Genomic DNA, 16,421 nt, shown 5'->3' on the forward strand with positions numbered 1-16,421 from the left:
GACAGAGATTTCATAGTTTTCTGCTTGATATTTAAAATGTCTCTCTTTTTTTTGTTTGATACTTAAAATGTCTTTTTGCCCCTTCTTTTTATCTTGGTTTGAGTTCTACCAATTTGTTCATGGCTGGAGTTCCAGATAGAATGGGCTGTGTATCCCAAGGACAAGATAAGAGTTAACTTTAGGTTTTTTCCCAGGCCTGTTTTTGTTTCTCAGGCAGAACTGGAGCTCCAAAAAAGTATTTTAACAAGCCAGCTTTTTCTTAATTGCACATGCAAGAAGAACCAGTTTTGCAATTTCAGAAAGACTTCATTTTAACCAGTTTTCTCCAGAGTCTAAAGAATATCATGGCCACTCAGTATCAAAAATGTCATCTCTCCTTTTCGTAGTCATAGTTTCATAGCTAAAATTTAAACCAGAGAGTGTTCAAATTGGCTCTGATGACAGGGGTAGCCTGTCTGATAAGGTGTTGTCCCAGCAGGGATAGTCTCTCCGGGGATGTGAGGTCTTCTCTTAAAGAAAGCCTGTCCTTTAACCTCTATTTTCTCCCAGGCTCTTATGCAGTATCGCCTCACCTGTTTTATAGCCTGATCTTCCATAAGCACTTGATCTTGAGTTCTCCCCCAATTTCCACTCCCTATCAATTGACCTAAAGAGATGGGGATCTGTCTGGCTTGGTCATGAACCACCATAATCAAATGGGAACCCTCAGCTAGTCCCTGCACAATTTCCAAGGTAAAAGGAGAATTTACTCTATAATTTTGAATAGCTTGCTTAAGTTCCTTTGGTATTGTGAAGGGAATCTGTTTGTGTACAGCCTCATACACTCCATTAGGATTATTAGGATCTTTCCCAGGAGCTATTCATTCACGTATTGTCATTGGAAATGTCATAGTCATAGCCTCCAAGTCACCCTCCTGTCAAGTCTGATAAATATCTTTCTGGAGGGGTGACAGAACTGCTGTCTGTTGTAAGGAAGGAAAAGCTTGAGTCACTCCAGCGGTTAAGACAGGAGGGGTAGGAAGAGGAGGTAAAGGAAATTCTTCCTCCCCAAAGGTGCAGAAGGAACTGTAGCTTTGAGAGTCTCCTGTGTTTTTTGTTCTATCCCCTCAGGCTTTCCATATTCAGGTTCTGCCTTTGATGGGGTTTTACCTTCATCCTTGGAGAAGGCAATGGCAACCCACTCTAGTACTCTTGCCTGGAAAATCCCATAGACGGAGGAGCCTGGTAGGCTGCAGTCCATGGGGTCACTAAGAGTCAGACACGACTGAGAGACTTCACTTTCACTTTTCACTTTCTTGCATTGGAGAAGGAAATGGCAACCCACTCCAGTGTTCTTGCCTGGAGAATCCCAGGGATGGGGGAGCCTGGTGGGCTGCTGTCTGTGGGGTCGCAGAGTCGGACACGACTGAAGTGACTTAGCAGCAGCAGCAGCACCTTCATCCTTACTCCCTTCTGAGCTTTCTGGTGTCTGAAGAGGTTCTAAAATAGATTTTATCAATGTCCAAATTGACCAGATAGATACAGGCAAGGGCACTCCCTTGCAAAGAAGTTTCTCTAATTTACTACCTACCTTCTTCCATGTTCCTAAATCTAAAGTACCCAGAGAAGGGAACCATAGCAATGTTTCTCAATGGTTTGTAAAAGCTCCAATAGCCGGCCCTCACTTATTTTTGTTCCCCCTGCTTTCAAAAGCTGCCTTAAAAGGCATATATACGGCCGGTATTGTTCCGAGCTTTCTGAATTTCCCATATTTAACCCGGGTTTCAATGAGAGAGTGCTATTTACCACAAAGGGGGATTTTCAGAGGCCTCACCCCACTCTTCTCCAGGATCGTGAGCCAAAATTTCAGCTTCAGTTTCACTCTCCTTCACTTCAGGTTCTCCTTCACTTCAGTTTCGAGATCCTTCACTTTCGAGCCCCATGTTGGGCACCACTTGCTGCAGCCAGCACAGCAGCTAGGGATCAAAAGTGGTTGACGCGCAGTTTGGGAAAAAGAAACTGGAGACAGAATTAAAGTTTTAAAGATGGGACCGGGCGTCTCAAGACCTCTTGGGTCAAGAGCCCTGTTCCTCAGAGCCACATCACTTTTATTTAGTGTCTTGGCAAGCAGAAAGTATCTGTTGTGTTACGATGAAGTCAGCCTCCTGCGTCCCTGCTCACGACTCCCATTTTATTGATTACTTTAAACTATCTTTGTTATTTTCTCGTACAAGAGCTATCACCTAGCTGGAGGTCATAGATCCACATATGCCTTGGGAAAACATCTTAGTGTGTGCATAAGCAGTGTTCTGGACTTGTGCTGACCTGGCATTCCAAGGTCCACACTATGTTTTTCCTTAGCTTAGCAGGGCATGACAATCCCAGCGCATCAACCTGATGTGCTTTTATCTGGATTATGCTCTATTGCTAAATATTGCTTTTATTCTTTTCCCATGGTGATTTTCTCATGGCTTAGCCAGAGCAACAGGCAGCTATTAACCCCTGTGTACCACAATAAAGAGTAGCCCCTGCTCATCACAACCAGAGAAAGCCACACAAAAAAAGTTACAAAGACCCACACAGCCAAAAATAAAAGAATAAAATTTTTAAAAAAATTTTTTAAAGAATCTAAGCCTCAACATCAGCAGAGGAGAACACATCACCGAAATTCTCTCCTGTAAAAGCTATCCTACAAAATCTAAACAAAAGGAGACATCTCAGAACATTAGAGGAGGGTGGTGATTGTGAAACGTAAACGTTATTAAACATAGGTTGGGGAAACTTGGTAGTGTTCACCAAAATGTTAAATGCACATATTCTTTGTCACAGCAATGACACATCTTAGACTCTATCCTATAGAAATGGTCATGTGTACAAAGATGTTTATTGCATTGCTTGTAACAATGACAAGGAGAAATAGTGTCAACAGTGGAATGGTTAAATAAACTGGGGTGCATCCTAACTGCAAGAAACAGAAACTCAACTCCAGCCGGCATAACAAGAAAACAGTGGCTCATCTACCTGGAGTCCAGAGGTAACATGGGCTTCGGGATTGCCCAATCCAGAGGCTCCAGTGCTATTTCTCCAGTTTTCTTGGCTCTGCCCTTCTGCCTTGACTCAGCTCATCCTCAGCACACTAAGAGAACAGCTGCTGCAATTCCAGACTACAACCTGTAGAAAAAGAGAGAATTGCCTTCAGATTTCCTTCAGAAGCAGAATGAGGCAGACAGCAACTTGTACTTTAAAAGTCTGTTTACCCCTTCTTCCTGGCCACATGGCTGCCTAACTAGGGGCAATCTTTCCCTGTCTTTCTTGCAGCCAGTGTGGCTATGTGATCATTTTCTTGTGAATGGAAATTATGTGTGTGGTTTCTCCTTCAATTACTTAAAAGGGAATTGCTTACTGTGCACTTCCTCACTTTCTCCTTTCTGAGAGCTGTATCATGGTCATGGCAGCAACCCAGTTTCAACCAAAGTCCTCAGAGAGGACAGAATAACAAGATAGAAGGCAAAAGTTTCTCCAAGTGACTCAGGCAGGAAAGCCGCCTTACCAGCCTAGAGTGGGCAAATGGTTGCATGGCAGAGAAATAAAATTTTCTCTTATTCGTTCCACTGTATTTAAGAGTCTCTGCTACATCAGCTTCCCTTTGCACTGTAGAAACAAATGAAAATCTCCAGTGCATCCCTCCTCATGTTTCAAGTCCTCACACATAAACTGCATCAAAGCCTCCTTCTCATCATGTGCTAGGGGGATGGGATTCTCCTTTGATTAAAAGACCCACACACAGAGCTGGGGGTGAGGTCAGCTGTCTCCAAGAGGCTCAGAGCAGCATGGAGAAGCTGTGAATCAACCTCTGACTCAATTTCTCTCTCTTTCCCATGACTCCTGTCATAATTCTCAGTGATTTCAAAATCAGATATACCGTCCTTCCACACCATGTCCAATCAGCTCCTTAACCTAGCTCCCTCTAACGATCTTATCCTCCACCTGTCTCAGTCACCTACTACTATACCTGCGTGCCTGCTAAGTCACTTCAGTCTTTGCGACCCCATGGACTGTAGTGCTCTAGGCTCCTCTGTCCATGTGATTCTCCAGGCAAGAATACTGGAGTGGGTTGCCATGACCTCCTCCAGGGGATCTTCGCGACCCAGGGATCAAACCTGCTGGTTCAGCTGCAGCTCTTGCACTGCAGGCAGATTCTTTGCCGCTCAGCCACCAGGGAAGCCCGCCTAGTACTACGTTCATATGCAAAACCAATGCTGTCCACTTGACTTTTCTGCCGTTATGGAAAAATTCAATCTTCACTCTAGTGCAGCAGCCACTAGCCACGTGTGCCTGTTAAGCACTTGAAATGTGGCTAGTGCCAAAGAAAAATGAAATTTTAACTTAATGTTGATTTATATGTAAATGTAGAAAGCTATAGGCTTCCTTGGTGGCTCAAACAGTAAAGAATCTGCCTGCAATGCAGGAGACCTGGGTTTGATCCCTGGGTCAGGAAGATCCCCTGGTAAAGGGAATGGCAGCCCACTCCAGTATTCTTGCCTGGAGAATTCCACGGACAGTGGAACCAAGTGGGCTATCGTCCACATAGTCGCAAAGAGTTGGACACAACTACGTGATTAACACTTGCAGAAATTAAGAACACATTAGAAAGTTATATGTGGCTAGTGGCTATTGTATTAAACAGTGAAGGTCTTGGCTATACTACTCTCAACAAGTGTAATTCTCCACTATCTGAATTACAAACATACCACTCTCCACCAACATCATCATATTCTTCCAGTTAACTCTTCTAATGTGACATTCCCTTCAAACTCCTTGGACTTCCAATCCAAACCTTCCACCATCTTTCACCAGGCTCCCTTTGTTTTCTCATCTCTTTCATTACCCAGTTTAGAGCTCATAATTCTGTAACATCACATTTGCATACTCTCAGCTCCACTGTCTTCTCTCTCTCATTCATTCACACTCGCATAGTAGGACTCGAACTCTGGCCAAAATCCAACTCTTCTCTGACTTCAAACCCCACCTGAGCACTTCATCTTAGATAGAGGAGAAACATTCAGCTTCCTAACTGATCACTCTTCAACTCATGCCTATCCTGCTGCTGCTGCTGCTGCTGCTAAGTCGCTTCAGTCGTGTCCGACTCCTTGCGACCCCATAGACGGCAGCCGACCAGGCTCTGCCATCCCTGGGATTCTCCAGGCAAGAACACTGGAGTGGGTTGCCATTTTCTTCTCCAATGCATGGAAGTGAAAAGTGAAAGTGAAGTCGCTCAGTCGTGTCAGACTCTTCCTGATCCCACAGACTGCAGCCTACCAGGTTCCTCCATCCATGGTATTTTCCAGGCAAGAGTACTGGAGTGGGATGCCATTGCCTTCTCCCACGCCTATCCTACTGTCCCCCAAACCCTGGTAGATTTCTTTAATTCCTTCACTTCCCAATCTCATTTCTTAATTGACTATTTTATATCATCTCCTCTTACCACAAATCTCTGCCACTTCCTTCTCACCTCACTCTCAGAGGAAAAAAAAATAGTAGCAATTATCAGATAACTTTGACAGATTTCCACCAACTTCTCTTCCAAATTGTTGAGTTTTCCTCTTTACTTGGTTATTTGCCACAGTACACAAATATGCCTTACAATTCCTGATTTTAAAAACCCTCCTAAACCACACAACTCTTTCAGCAAACACTTTTATACATCAGAGGGCTTCTGTGGTGGCTCAAACTATGGTAAAGAATCTGCATGGAATGCGCAAGATCCAGGTTCTTTCCCTGGGTCAGGAAGATCCCTTGGAGAAGAGAATGGCGACCCACTCCAATATTCTTGCCTGGAGAATCCCATGGACAGAGGAGTCTGGCAGGCTACAGTCCATGGTGTCACAAAGAGTCAGAAACAACTGAGTGACTAACAGAAAAAAAAAAAAAAAAGATCTGATTTATGATTTAGAAAGATAGTTCTGAAGAACAGTTTATAGGTGAGCAATTGGAAGCAAGAAAACTAAGTAAAAGTCTATTTTAGGAGATTAGTTTCAGTAGTAGCAAACTCGATAATGTTGATCATTCTTAAACTAGACCCTTTGGAGGATGGAAAACTGTTATGAAATAGGACAAACTAAAGAGATTTAATAGCTAAATGTAACTTATAAACTTTGACTGACTCTTTAATCAGGAGAAATATAACCATAAAGAGTGGTATGTGGTTCAATGTATGCAAGTCAATTAATGTGATATACCACATTAACAAAATGAAGGATAAAAATCACATGATCATCTTAATAGATAAAGAAAAATCATTTGACAGAATTCAACAGTTTCATGATTAAAACTCTCAACAAACTAGATGTAAAAGGAATTTACTTCAACATGGTAAAGGTCATATATGACAAGTCCACAGCTAACATCATACTCAATTGGGAAAAACAAGACAAGAATGTTCACTCTTGCCACTTAGATTCAACATCACACTGAATGTTCTAGCTGGAGTAATTAGACAACAAAAATAAAGTATTCAAATCATAAAGGAAGAAGTAAATTATCTCTGTTTGCAAATGACACAATTTGCATATAGAAAACCTTTAAATACTCCACAAAAAAGTTAAAACTATTAATAATAAACAGAGCTATAGTGATTAGAACAGTATGATACTAGCATAAAGACAGACATACAGAGCAACGTAGCAGAATAGACAGCCCAGAAATAAACCCACACATATATAGTTAGTAGATCTTTTATAAAGCTGCCAAGATCACAGAAAGGGTAAAGGACAGTCTCTTCAACAGATGGTGTTGGGAAAATCGGATATTCACATGCTAATAAAACTGGACCATTCTCTTACACCATGCTAAAAAATCAATTCAAAATGTATTAAATACTTACATGTAAGAACTGAAACTATAAAACTCTTAAGAGATAACATATTGAAAAAGCTTCTTGATGTTGTTCTTTTTGTTTGTTTGTTTTTTTGATGTTGTTCTTAATGATGAATATGACACAAAGGCTCAAAGGCACAAAAACAAAATAGACAGGCAAGATTTCATCAAATTAAAAGTCTCTGAGCAGCAAAAGAAACAACAGAATGAAAAGAGAACCTACAGAATGAGAAAACATTGCCCGTACATCTGATAAGGGGTTAACATCCAAAATACACAAGGGACTTCTACAACTCAATAAAAATACAAATAACCCAATTCAAAAGTGGGCAAAGAGCTTGAATGGACATTTCTCTAAAGAAGATATACAAATAACCAATGGGTACATTAAAAAGTATTCAGTTTCACTAATTATCAAGGGAATGTGAATCAAAACCACAGTGAGATATCACATCACACCTGTTAAGATTGTTGTTATCAAAAGCAAAATAAAAGATAACAAGTGTTAGGATGTGAAGAAATCAGAACCCTTCTACACAGTAGGTGGGGATGTAAAATAGTGCAGCTGCTATGGAAAATAGTATGGAGGTTCCTCAAAAAGTTTAAAACGAGAAGTACCGTATGATCCAGCAATCCTACCTCTGGGTATTTGTACAAAAGAATTGAAATCAGGATCTCAAAAAGATATTTGCATTACCAGGTTCACTGCAGCATTATTGACAATAGTCAAGATATGGGAACAACCTAAATGTCCATGGACAGATGAATGAATAAAGAGATGTGGTATATACATACAGTATAATATCATTCAGCTCTTAAAAAAGAAAAGAAATTGTGTGATATGGGACAGCATTAATGAACCTGGAGACATTATTGTAAGTGAAATAAGCCAGTCACAAAAATACAAATCTGTATTATTCTATTTATATGAGGTACTCAAAATAGTTAAATTTATAGAAGGAAACAGTGGAATGGTGCTTGCCAGAGACTAGAGGGAGAGGGAAATGGAGAGTTGTTGTTCAATGGATATAAACTTTCAGTTATGCAAGATGAATAAATTCTGGAGATCTGCTGTTCAATGTAATGCCAAGAGTCAACAATAGTGTATTGTGCATTTCAAAAATTTGTTAAAGATTTGTTAAGAGGGTGTACGGCTTCCCAGCTGGCTCAATAGTAAAGAATCTGCCTGCCAGTGCAGGAGACTCGGTTTCAATCCCTGGGTTGGGAAGATCTCCTCTAGGAAGAAATGACAACCCACTTCAGCATTTTTGCCTGGAAAATCCCATAGACAGAGAAGCCTAGTAGGCTACAGTCCATGGGGTTACAAAGAGTTGGACACTACTTTGTGACTGAACACAGCACAGCAGCAAGTGGGTATATCTCATGTCAAATATTCTTAACCAAAAACAAACAAAGGTCCATGAGGAAACTTCTGGAGGATGAATGTGTTTATTACCTTGAGCTGTGATGGTTTCACAGATGCACGCATATGTCCAAATTCATCAAATTATATACATTAAATATATACAGGGTTTTTTTGTATATCAATTAGGCCTCAATAAAACCATTTGCCAAAAATGAGAGGGTAAATATTTAACAAATGGCTGGGGGTGGGGGACATCCCAAATTTGTACTGTTTGCCAGTTTCCATGATGTAAACATCCCCACTGTGAACAATGTCAAGCTATTTTGTCAAGCATTACTATGCGTAATGCCAAGCTATCACTGAACTTGGAAGACATACATATTCCCTTTGTGCATACCAGCTCCAGTACACCACTGGATGAGAACATTTTTGGGAATAACTGGAGAAATTTGAAAGTGGACTGTATGTTGGATGATACTGAAGTTATATTGACTTAGATGTGGTAATGATAATGACTCTGTGGGAAAATGCCCTTACTTTTGTGAAATATATGCTGAAATATTCTGATGGCATCCTGATGTTTGAAGATGACTTTCAGATGTGTGTGTTTAGGTGTATGTGTGTGTGTGTCTCTTGGGTACATGTGTGTAGAGAAAGAGAAAGAGAGATGAAGAAAATGCCAATGTGTTAAGAGGTTGCTAGTTGGTGAAACGGGTGAGGGATATGTTGATGCACATTAATCAAATTGTTTTTTCAACTTTCCTCTGGGCTTAATATTTTTCAAAATAAAAATTAGTTTGTTGCCAACAGAAGATTTTATACAAAAATTTGAGTTTGTAGTTTCTATTAAAAGGAATCTAAAAACCTTGCAATTTTGGGGCTTATGCTCTCAAATAACGCCATTTAGTTAAACCTAATACATGGGGGAAGTGCTTTCCAGTCAGATCTTGTCCAGGCCCTCCTCCCTCATTTAGGTTACCTTCCTGATTCCTGGAATCAGGATTCCTGGCGCATTTGCGCCACTGGGCTAGAAAATGTTAAGTGAGGCTAAGATGGTCTTTGACACTGAATTCCAGGCACTCAGTGGAAGGTGTTTAGGATTCTATTATTCTCTTATTGCCAGTGCTTCTGTAATTATTTCTCTTCTTGTGCCCTAGGCTAACATATAAAACCAATTTTAAGCTTTTTCAAATATGTGTTACCTGCTCCCTCTGCTGACCTTTTCTGAAAAGACGAAGCTGCTTAAATTCCTTATAAGTCCTGAATTTTGAAATCACACTTTTGGGGTTAGGGAACTAACCCTACTTGGGAGAACTTGATGACACAATAGTCACCTAATTGGCCTTCTCCTATGGACAGCTCCTATAATAGTTCAAGAGACTAATTCAAGAGTCAGAATTTAGTTAAGCAGAACGCCCGATTCACTGGGGATTGCGGTTTGGGCTGATTTGGCGCCCTCTAAAGGCTACCGTGAGAAGAGCAGTCGCTCACCACGTGCTCCGTTTAAGTTTAGAGCTCCGTCGGAACTGTGACGTTTAGGAGGGTGGGGGAAAGGGGCAGAACTCGCTTGTGGCTTTCCAATCCGACAACTCTCTTCTAATTCGTCATTGAGCCCTCCCTCGAGATCACGGAAGTTTCAACTGGTGCCCTACACAACTTTCTTTTCCCTCAGCGAGTATATTTTCAGCTGTCATCAGCATGACAGGAAAAACGGCAGGTTTTTGTTTTAAACCAAGAGCACTTTGATTAAAGTCAGCATTCCTTTATTTTTTATTTTCTTTTAGAGCAAAGAGTTTGCGTTTGGAATTTTTTTTGTTTTGTTTTAAAGACAAACACTGTCATTGGCTATTGGCTTTGAGAAATAATTTGTAAAAGTACCTGCTCTGTGCCAGCAAGGTAAGTTTCCTGGATTTTTTTCTTTTAATGGGGAAATGTTGCCAGAAGCTGCTTTCACAGAGGGTAAATATTCCCCTTGGTAAGTGAGTGCACTCCTTAGAGATAAGTGTGATCCTCTCTTTGGAGAGTCTCTTGATTAGGGTTAAGGCAGCAGAATTAGGGCGAAAACCAGGAAGCAAAGGAACTTCTTAAAGAAACAAAGTTATGAAAGGGAGAAGCCACCCGGAAGGAAGATGCGGTGAGAATAACAGAACTGTGGGACTGTCTGTGATTCCAGGCTCCTTTCTGATTTCATCTTTTGGATGAGATGGAATTGCCTGTCATTGAGAAACACAAAATATTCCACAAGTGTCACATTTGGAAATACGGTAGCAAAGGAAGAACACTGTTAGAGTGATATAATAAGAAATATAAACAGATTGAAGTCCAAACTCATATAAATCATAATCAACTGTATGATTTGCTAATCATCCAAGTCTCTCCATGTCTCAAAAATGACTGCTACATTTTATGGTGTGTCAGGTATGGGATAGGGTCTTCTTGTTCAAAAATCCAACTCAGTAGATTAGGGCTTTTTCTATTAAGAAACGAAATATCAGCAACCTTTGACCTACAATGGACCTTACGTTTATAGCACATTCTTACAGTTTGCAAAGAGCTTAGCACACCTTCTGTCCTCCTGACCCATCAGGCCTGCAGTATTCTCCCCTGCCTTTCAATTTACATCTATTTGGGGCATCAATTATTTGGCACTTGGGTGTTTTTGCTCAGGAAAAACACAGCCCAGTATGTATCTCTAGCTAGGTCTCCAGGCATAGCTAAGCAGCCCAAGAGTGTCTTCAAGCATTTGTACCCAGAGCATGCTGCTATTACAAGACATATTGCCTGATATCATGTGTGTCAGCCTTTGTCTATACAGTGGCATCTTCTTGTGGATAGTCACTGGGTCTGTGTTTATTACTGTTATTCAGTCACTGATTCTTAATCATTCTGGGGGCCCCAAAACTTGGCTCAGTATCTGCCCGTAGAGTTACATAGAGTACACGTGTGGAGTGAATTAATTTGCTACCAGTCTATTCACTGCAGCACATTTTGCATTTTAACCAGATCACTTAACAACTATTTCTTTCATATTATTATTGCAAAAACAGAGCACAGTGAGATCTGCCAATTCCAGACTTCTCCCTCGTGCCCTGGAAATGTATGTGTTCTTATCGGGGGAGGCCATTTGTTTCTGATTAAAAGCTATCTAAACCTTTTACTAGCTATCTAGACCAAAGGAAGCCATAGGTGTGTTTGCCTATGTGTTTCCAAACTTGCTGATGAATTTTATCTGTGTGAGATGTCTTCTCCAGAAAGAAGAGAGGAAAGGAGGGAATAGTTAGGGAGGTGGGAAATGAATTCTGAGTAAATATTTGGTGCTAGGCAGTTTTGTGTAATTATTATCACAGTTTCAGACTCAAACAATCCTTCCATGTGACTGTGTTTCTTATTTGCAAACAGTACATCTTGAAGTGTGTAAGTGGGTTGTTTGGGGGGCGCATGGCTCATCAGTTGCAGAGACAGAGTTCAAACCCAGTTTTGCTGCCTCCAGGGTCCATTCTTACTGCAGACTACCCAACTCTTCCAAAATCAAAAAGAGACTCCTAAATAAACCAAAAGTCTCAGGGAGGGAAGAGTGTAAATTTTGTTGTAAATAATGAAGCCAGGCAGAAAGTTCTCAACCTTGCAAAGGGAAGGACGGCAAGTAAGATTTTGAAACAGGCAAGCCTGGAAAAGCCCTCCTGCAAGTCCCTCTGGAACCAGGTAAGTCTGAGGGGTCCAAGGGCTCAGAAGTCTTCTTCTGCCCTCTGTAAAGTCACTAACTCCCTTTGTCTTTGTGCCTAGGGGTCCTTTTATTTTTTATTTTCTTCCTAGCGCTTTCCCCTTTCTCACTTGTATTAACCATACCTCTTTATTTTCTATATTTTGATGCTTTGACAGTTAAGGCTTTGCTGATGCCTAAGGGACTGCTGCTCCCTGGCTTAGCCAGCTCCTTGAGGTAGTAAACTGCCCTCCTGGGAGGGTGACTTTTTGAATCCAAACCAACCAATCCAGAGCCCATTTCCCCCAACCATCTCCTTTACTGACACTCTTCTTGTGCCTGGGGGCTCTGATTTGGCTAGAGAGAAACTGTAAAGCCCTGAGGATAAACCCCCCCACCGCAAACCCAACCAGAAAGCATGGCAGCAAACCTGAGCTCAAATGAGGGAAGAGGCTCAGTAGCAGGAATCACGGGACACTTCAGACTCTCACCCCAGTGAGATGTGCACATCCAGACTCATACTCAGATATCTAGAGTCTCTCTCGACTCAGCGTCTTACTAGCAGACTGGCCTTAAGTCATGTTCAAAAACTCAGCAGTTACACCTGAGTCCACCTGACACTTCAAAGCCCTCCATGTGACAAACCTGATTCGCTGGAATTAACTTAGTATTAACCCATCTGATAAAAAAAAAAAAATGTATGTTGATACCTGCAGAAGCCCAAAACTACAATTTTAAAACCTGATATAAACTGTCATAACACCTTCATGCTTCCTCCAATCTTTCCTGACAAGGATAACATCCCCATTTCCATGTGATCTCATCTTGGTCTCTAGAATATGCCATATGGATTTCCTTGGGGACTTAGTTCTGTATTACGGTCAGTTAAGCTTTCATTGTTCAAAGTTAAGAACTTCCCCTCAATTCATGTAGTATCTTTTTTGCTGGCAGGACATGACCCATGACTAGCTACTCTTTAGGACTTTAGATGCTTTGAATAAAAATGAACATTTTTGCTGGTTGCAGTTCCTAGGATTTTTTTTTTTCTTTTTCTTTTTTTTTTTTTTTTTATTAGTTGGAGGCTAATTACTTCACAACATTTCAGTGGGTTTTGTCATACATTGATATGAATCAGCCATGGATTTACACGTATTCCCCATCCCGATCCCCGCTCCCACCTCCCTCTCCACCCGATTCCTCTGGGTCTTCCCAGTGCACCAGGCCGGAGCACTTGTCTCATGCATCCCACCTGGGCTGGTGATCTGTTTCACCATAGATAGTATACATGCTGTTCTTTTGAAATATCCCACCCTCACATTCTCCCACAGAGTTCAAAAGTCTGTAGTTCCTAGGATTTTAGAAGGGTTAGGTGATAGCAAAGTGTTTTTAATACTGAGGGAATATAAAATCTTAAGGGGATGAAGACCTTTTACTCCTCAATCCAAAGGAAGCAACAGGTGTGTCTATCTATGTGTTCCCAAATGTTGATAAATTTTATCTGTGTGAGCTGCCTTTTCCAGAAAGAAGAGAGGAAAGGAAGGAGTCATTTGAGAAGTGGGAAATGAATGCTGATTAAATATTTGGTGCTAGGTCTTGGCTAAACTAGATAATAATAAGAGCAAAATTTAACTGAGTACTTACTATGTAGCAGACACACTTCTACAACCTTTCCAACATATCTCAGTCATTTAATTTCAGGACAATGCCTATTTTAGATAGGCATTATTATTTCCACTCTCATTGTACTGATGAGAAAACTGAGGCACAGAAAGAATAAACAACTAGCCCAAGATCATACTGTAAATAAATGAAGCCAGCATCCAAACTGAAACAGTCTGATTTCAGAGCCTTCATATTTAGCCAAAATATGATTCTGCCTCAGCTCAGAGACAAAAGGAGGGTATCTATATCATTGTGAATGTTGAATTCTGTGACAAGGGCTCCTTGTCATATAAAGAAGCTCTGCTTAATCTGTATCATACAGAACACAGCATGGCCAAGCGAGTTGCTGTGATCGGAGCTGGTGTGAGTGGCCTGTCCTCCATCAAATGCTGCTTAGATGAAGACCTGGAGCCCATCTGCTTTGAAAGAAGTAGTGACATCGGCGGACTGTGGAAGTTTACTGTGCGTAGTTCATACCCTCCCACCTCCACCAACCATAATCTGGCCATTTGCTTTGTCCCTGCCCACGCACGGTGGCTGTAGTCTATCTTGGTGATCATTAAGTGCTTCCCTGGTTGCTCAGTGGTAAAGAATCCGCTTACCAAAGAAAGAGATGAGGGTTCAATCCCTGGGTCAGGGAAGATCCCCCAGAGAAGGAAATGGCAACCCATGCCAGTATTCTGCCTGGGAAATCCCATGGACAGAGGAGCCTGATGGGCTGGAGCCCGGTGGACAGTGGAGTCCATGGGGTCTCAAAAGAGATGGACATGACTGAGCATGCACACATGGTGATCATTAAGGGAGCAGCTCATTGCAGCATCACAACTTTGTGTATGGTGTCCTGCTGACCCCATGCAGGATGCAGCCAGATAGGTGATGCACTTGGAGAATTGGCAGGGTAGGGACAAGAGAATTTGGAGGAAAGAGGAAGAAAGAGTTAAGTCTGATACACAAACATAGGATTGGAAGTTACGATGATTTCTGGACCATGAACATTCTAAGACAAAGTAGCAGAGTGTCACGTTAGGTAAGCTGAATCTCATTGGTGAATGTGAAGCAGATGGCACCTTAAGAAGGACAGAAGTTGGCATCAGGGGGTGGAGCCCCAGCCCCAAGGCATTTTTCATGTCTTTTGGAAGAGAATTGGCAAGGGAAAAGGCTAGAATCCAGACCTTGTTAGGTCTAGGGGGTGGTTTTTACATTATCAGAAGAAGAACCCAGGCACTATTTCTCTTCTTAAGAGTGGAATGTGCAGCCTAGGGCATATGCTCGAGGTTCAGCCAGCCAGTAGGTGACTTGAGCATCAGGAAGTAGGGCTGGAAATGGCTAAATGCCATATGAAAGGTTGTTGCTGAGCCGTGAAAGACGCCGAGATTCCTGGCCTTCAGAGGAGAGGAATTCAATCCGGGGCCAGTGACGAGGCTTGATTGCTCAGAGCTTTTGTGTGATAAAGTTTTATTAAAGTATAAAAGAAAGAGAGAAAGCTTCTGACATAGACATCAGAAGGGGGAAGAAAGCATGTCCCCCTGCTAGTCTTTAGCAGGAAGTTATATAGCTACTAGCACGTTGCTAGTTAGAGAAAGGAAATGTCTCAAAACTCAGAGACTGGCACCAGGCCCCTCACCCACAACATGCATTTTGAGATAACATTGGCACAAGGTGAGTTGTCCCAGGCCATAAAAGGATTGGCGTGAATCTTGAAGAAAGGCAGGTTTCCAGGCAAATACATAGTCTCATTAACATAGCTTAAGAGAACATTTGCATGAATAAAACATACTGGTTTGTTCACGTAGGTTCTGAGCCTTAGGCAAACTGACTTGAAGAAAGACAGAGTCTAGGGTAAATATAGTTCATTAACATAACTTAAGAAAAATATTTCCATAAGAAAAACTGCATTGGTTAGCTCAAGGTTTGAAAAAAGTTAAGTTCAGGTGGAACCAGGTGTTGTCATGGCAACACAGAATTTTAAAGGAAATCTCCTTTCAATTTTGTATAGAGAAAGGGAAAAAATCTGTCACATGTAGTTTGTTTCCTCCTGCCGCTTAAGAGAGATAAAAGACGTCTGACATTTACAGCCTATTTCCTCCATTTGGAGACCCCTAGCCTTCCTGCCTGCTACCCTCTCACACATGCCTCTGGCCAGAATTGGTCCTGGTTACTGGGAATACTAGGGTCTTCAGTGGGAATAAAGGGATCTGCCCCTGGTAGGGTATAAGGTGTCAAAAGATGGAGGCCCAAATAGTAAATGCTTCAGGGGGGAGAGAAGAGCAGCATTTAGCAGGAGCTCAGGGCTGGGGAGGTATTTCACACTGGTATGAATGAGGGAAGACTGCATGGAGGAAGTGGCATTTGCCAGTCTTGGATGGATGATGAAGAAAACAGAATAAGCAAATGTATGTAAATGACCACACCTCTAGGATTATAGTGTACTGTGCTGTGCTTAGTCACTCAGTCATGTCTGACTCTTTGTGACCCTATGGACTGTAGCCCGCCAGGCTCCTCTGTCCATGGGGATTCTCCAGTCAAGAATACTGGAGTGGGTTGCCATGCCCTCCTCCAGGGGATCTTTCCAACCCAGGGATCGAACTCAGTTCTCCCACATTGCAGGCAGATTCTTTACCACCAGGGAAAGAATTTTCTAAGCCACCAGGGAAGCCCATAGTGTACTAGAGGAAAAAAAAATTTTTTTCTGGTGTACTGTGGGCCTCATCAAGCCACCAAATGTCAGTATGGAAAAAAATATTCGGTCTGGTTTGTGTACCTTCTGCTATTTGACCCTATGGTTGGCTTGGTTTCCTTCTCCTATTATACAGTGATATAAACTAATTTTAGAAAATA

At 41.7% G+C, this 16,421-nt stretch overlaps 1 protein-coding gene and 1 long non-coding RNA gene across 4 annotated transcripts in view; one reads left to right on the top strand and one right to left on the bottom strand.

Annotated features, from left to right (window-relative positions):
- Nucleotides 1-2,898: 2,898 nt before the first annotated feature.
- The window catches only part of LOC133069139 (uncharacterized), a 77,331-nt gene continuing 63,808 nt past the window's right edge, over nt 2,899-16,421 (bottom strand). For both annotated transcript variants that reach the window (XR_009695784.1, XR_009695785.1), the window contains exon 3: nt 2,899-3,150. This is a non-coding gene — a long non-coding RNA (uncharacterized LOC133069139). The remainder of the gene's footprint in view (nt 3,151-16,421) is intronic.
- Nucleotides 9,862-16,421, top strand: part of FMO4 (flavin containing dimethylaniline monoxygenase 4) — a 39,589-nt gene continuing 33,029 nt past the window's right edge. For both annotated transcript variants that reach the window (XM_061160302.1, XM_061160303.1), the window contains exons 1-2: nt 9,862-10,117; nt 13,906-14,045. In XM_061160302.1, coding sequence (XP_061016285.1) covers nt 13,914-14,045 — 132 coding nt within the window. In that variant the 5' untranslated portion in view covers nt 9,862-10,117; nt 13,906-13,913. The remainder of the gene's footprint in view (nt 10,118-13,905; nt 14,046-16,421) is intronic.

Source organism: Dama dama, chromosome 14 (assembly GCF_033118175.1).
Source record: "Dama dama isolate Ldn47 chromosome 14, ASM3311817v1, whole genome shotgun sequence".
Taxonomy (NCBI): domain Eukaryota; kingdom Metazoa; phylum Chordata; class Mammalia; order Artiodactyla; family Cervidae; genus Dama; species Dama dama.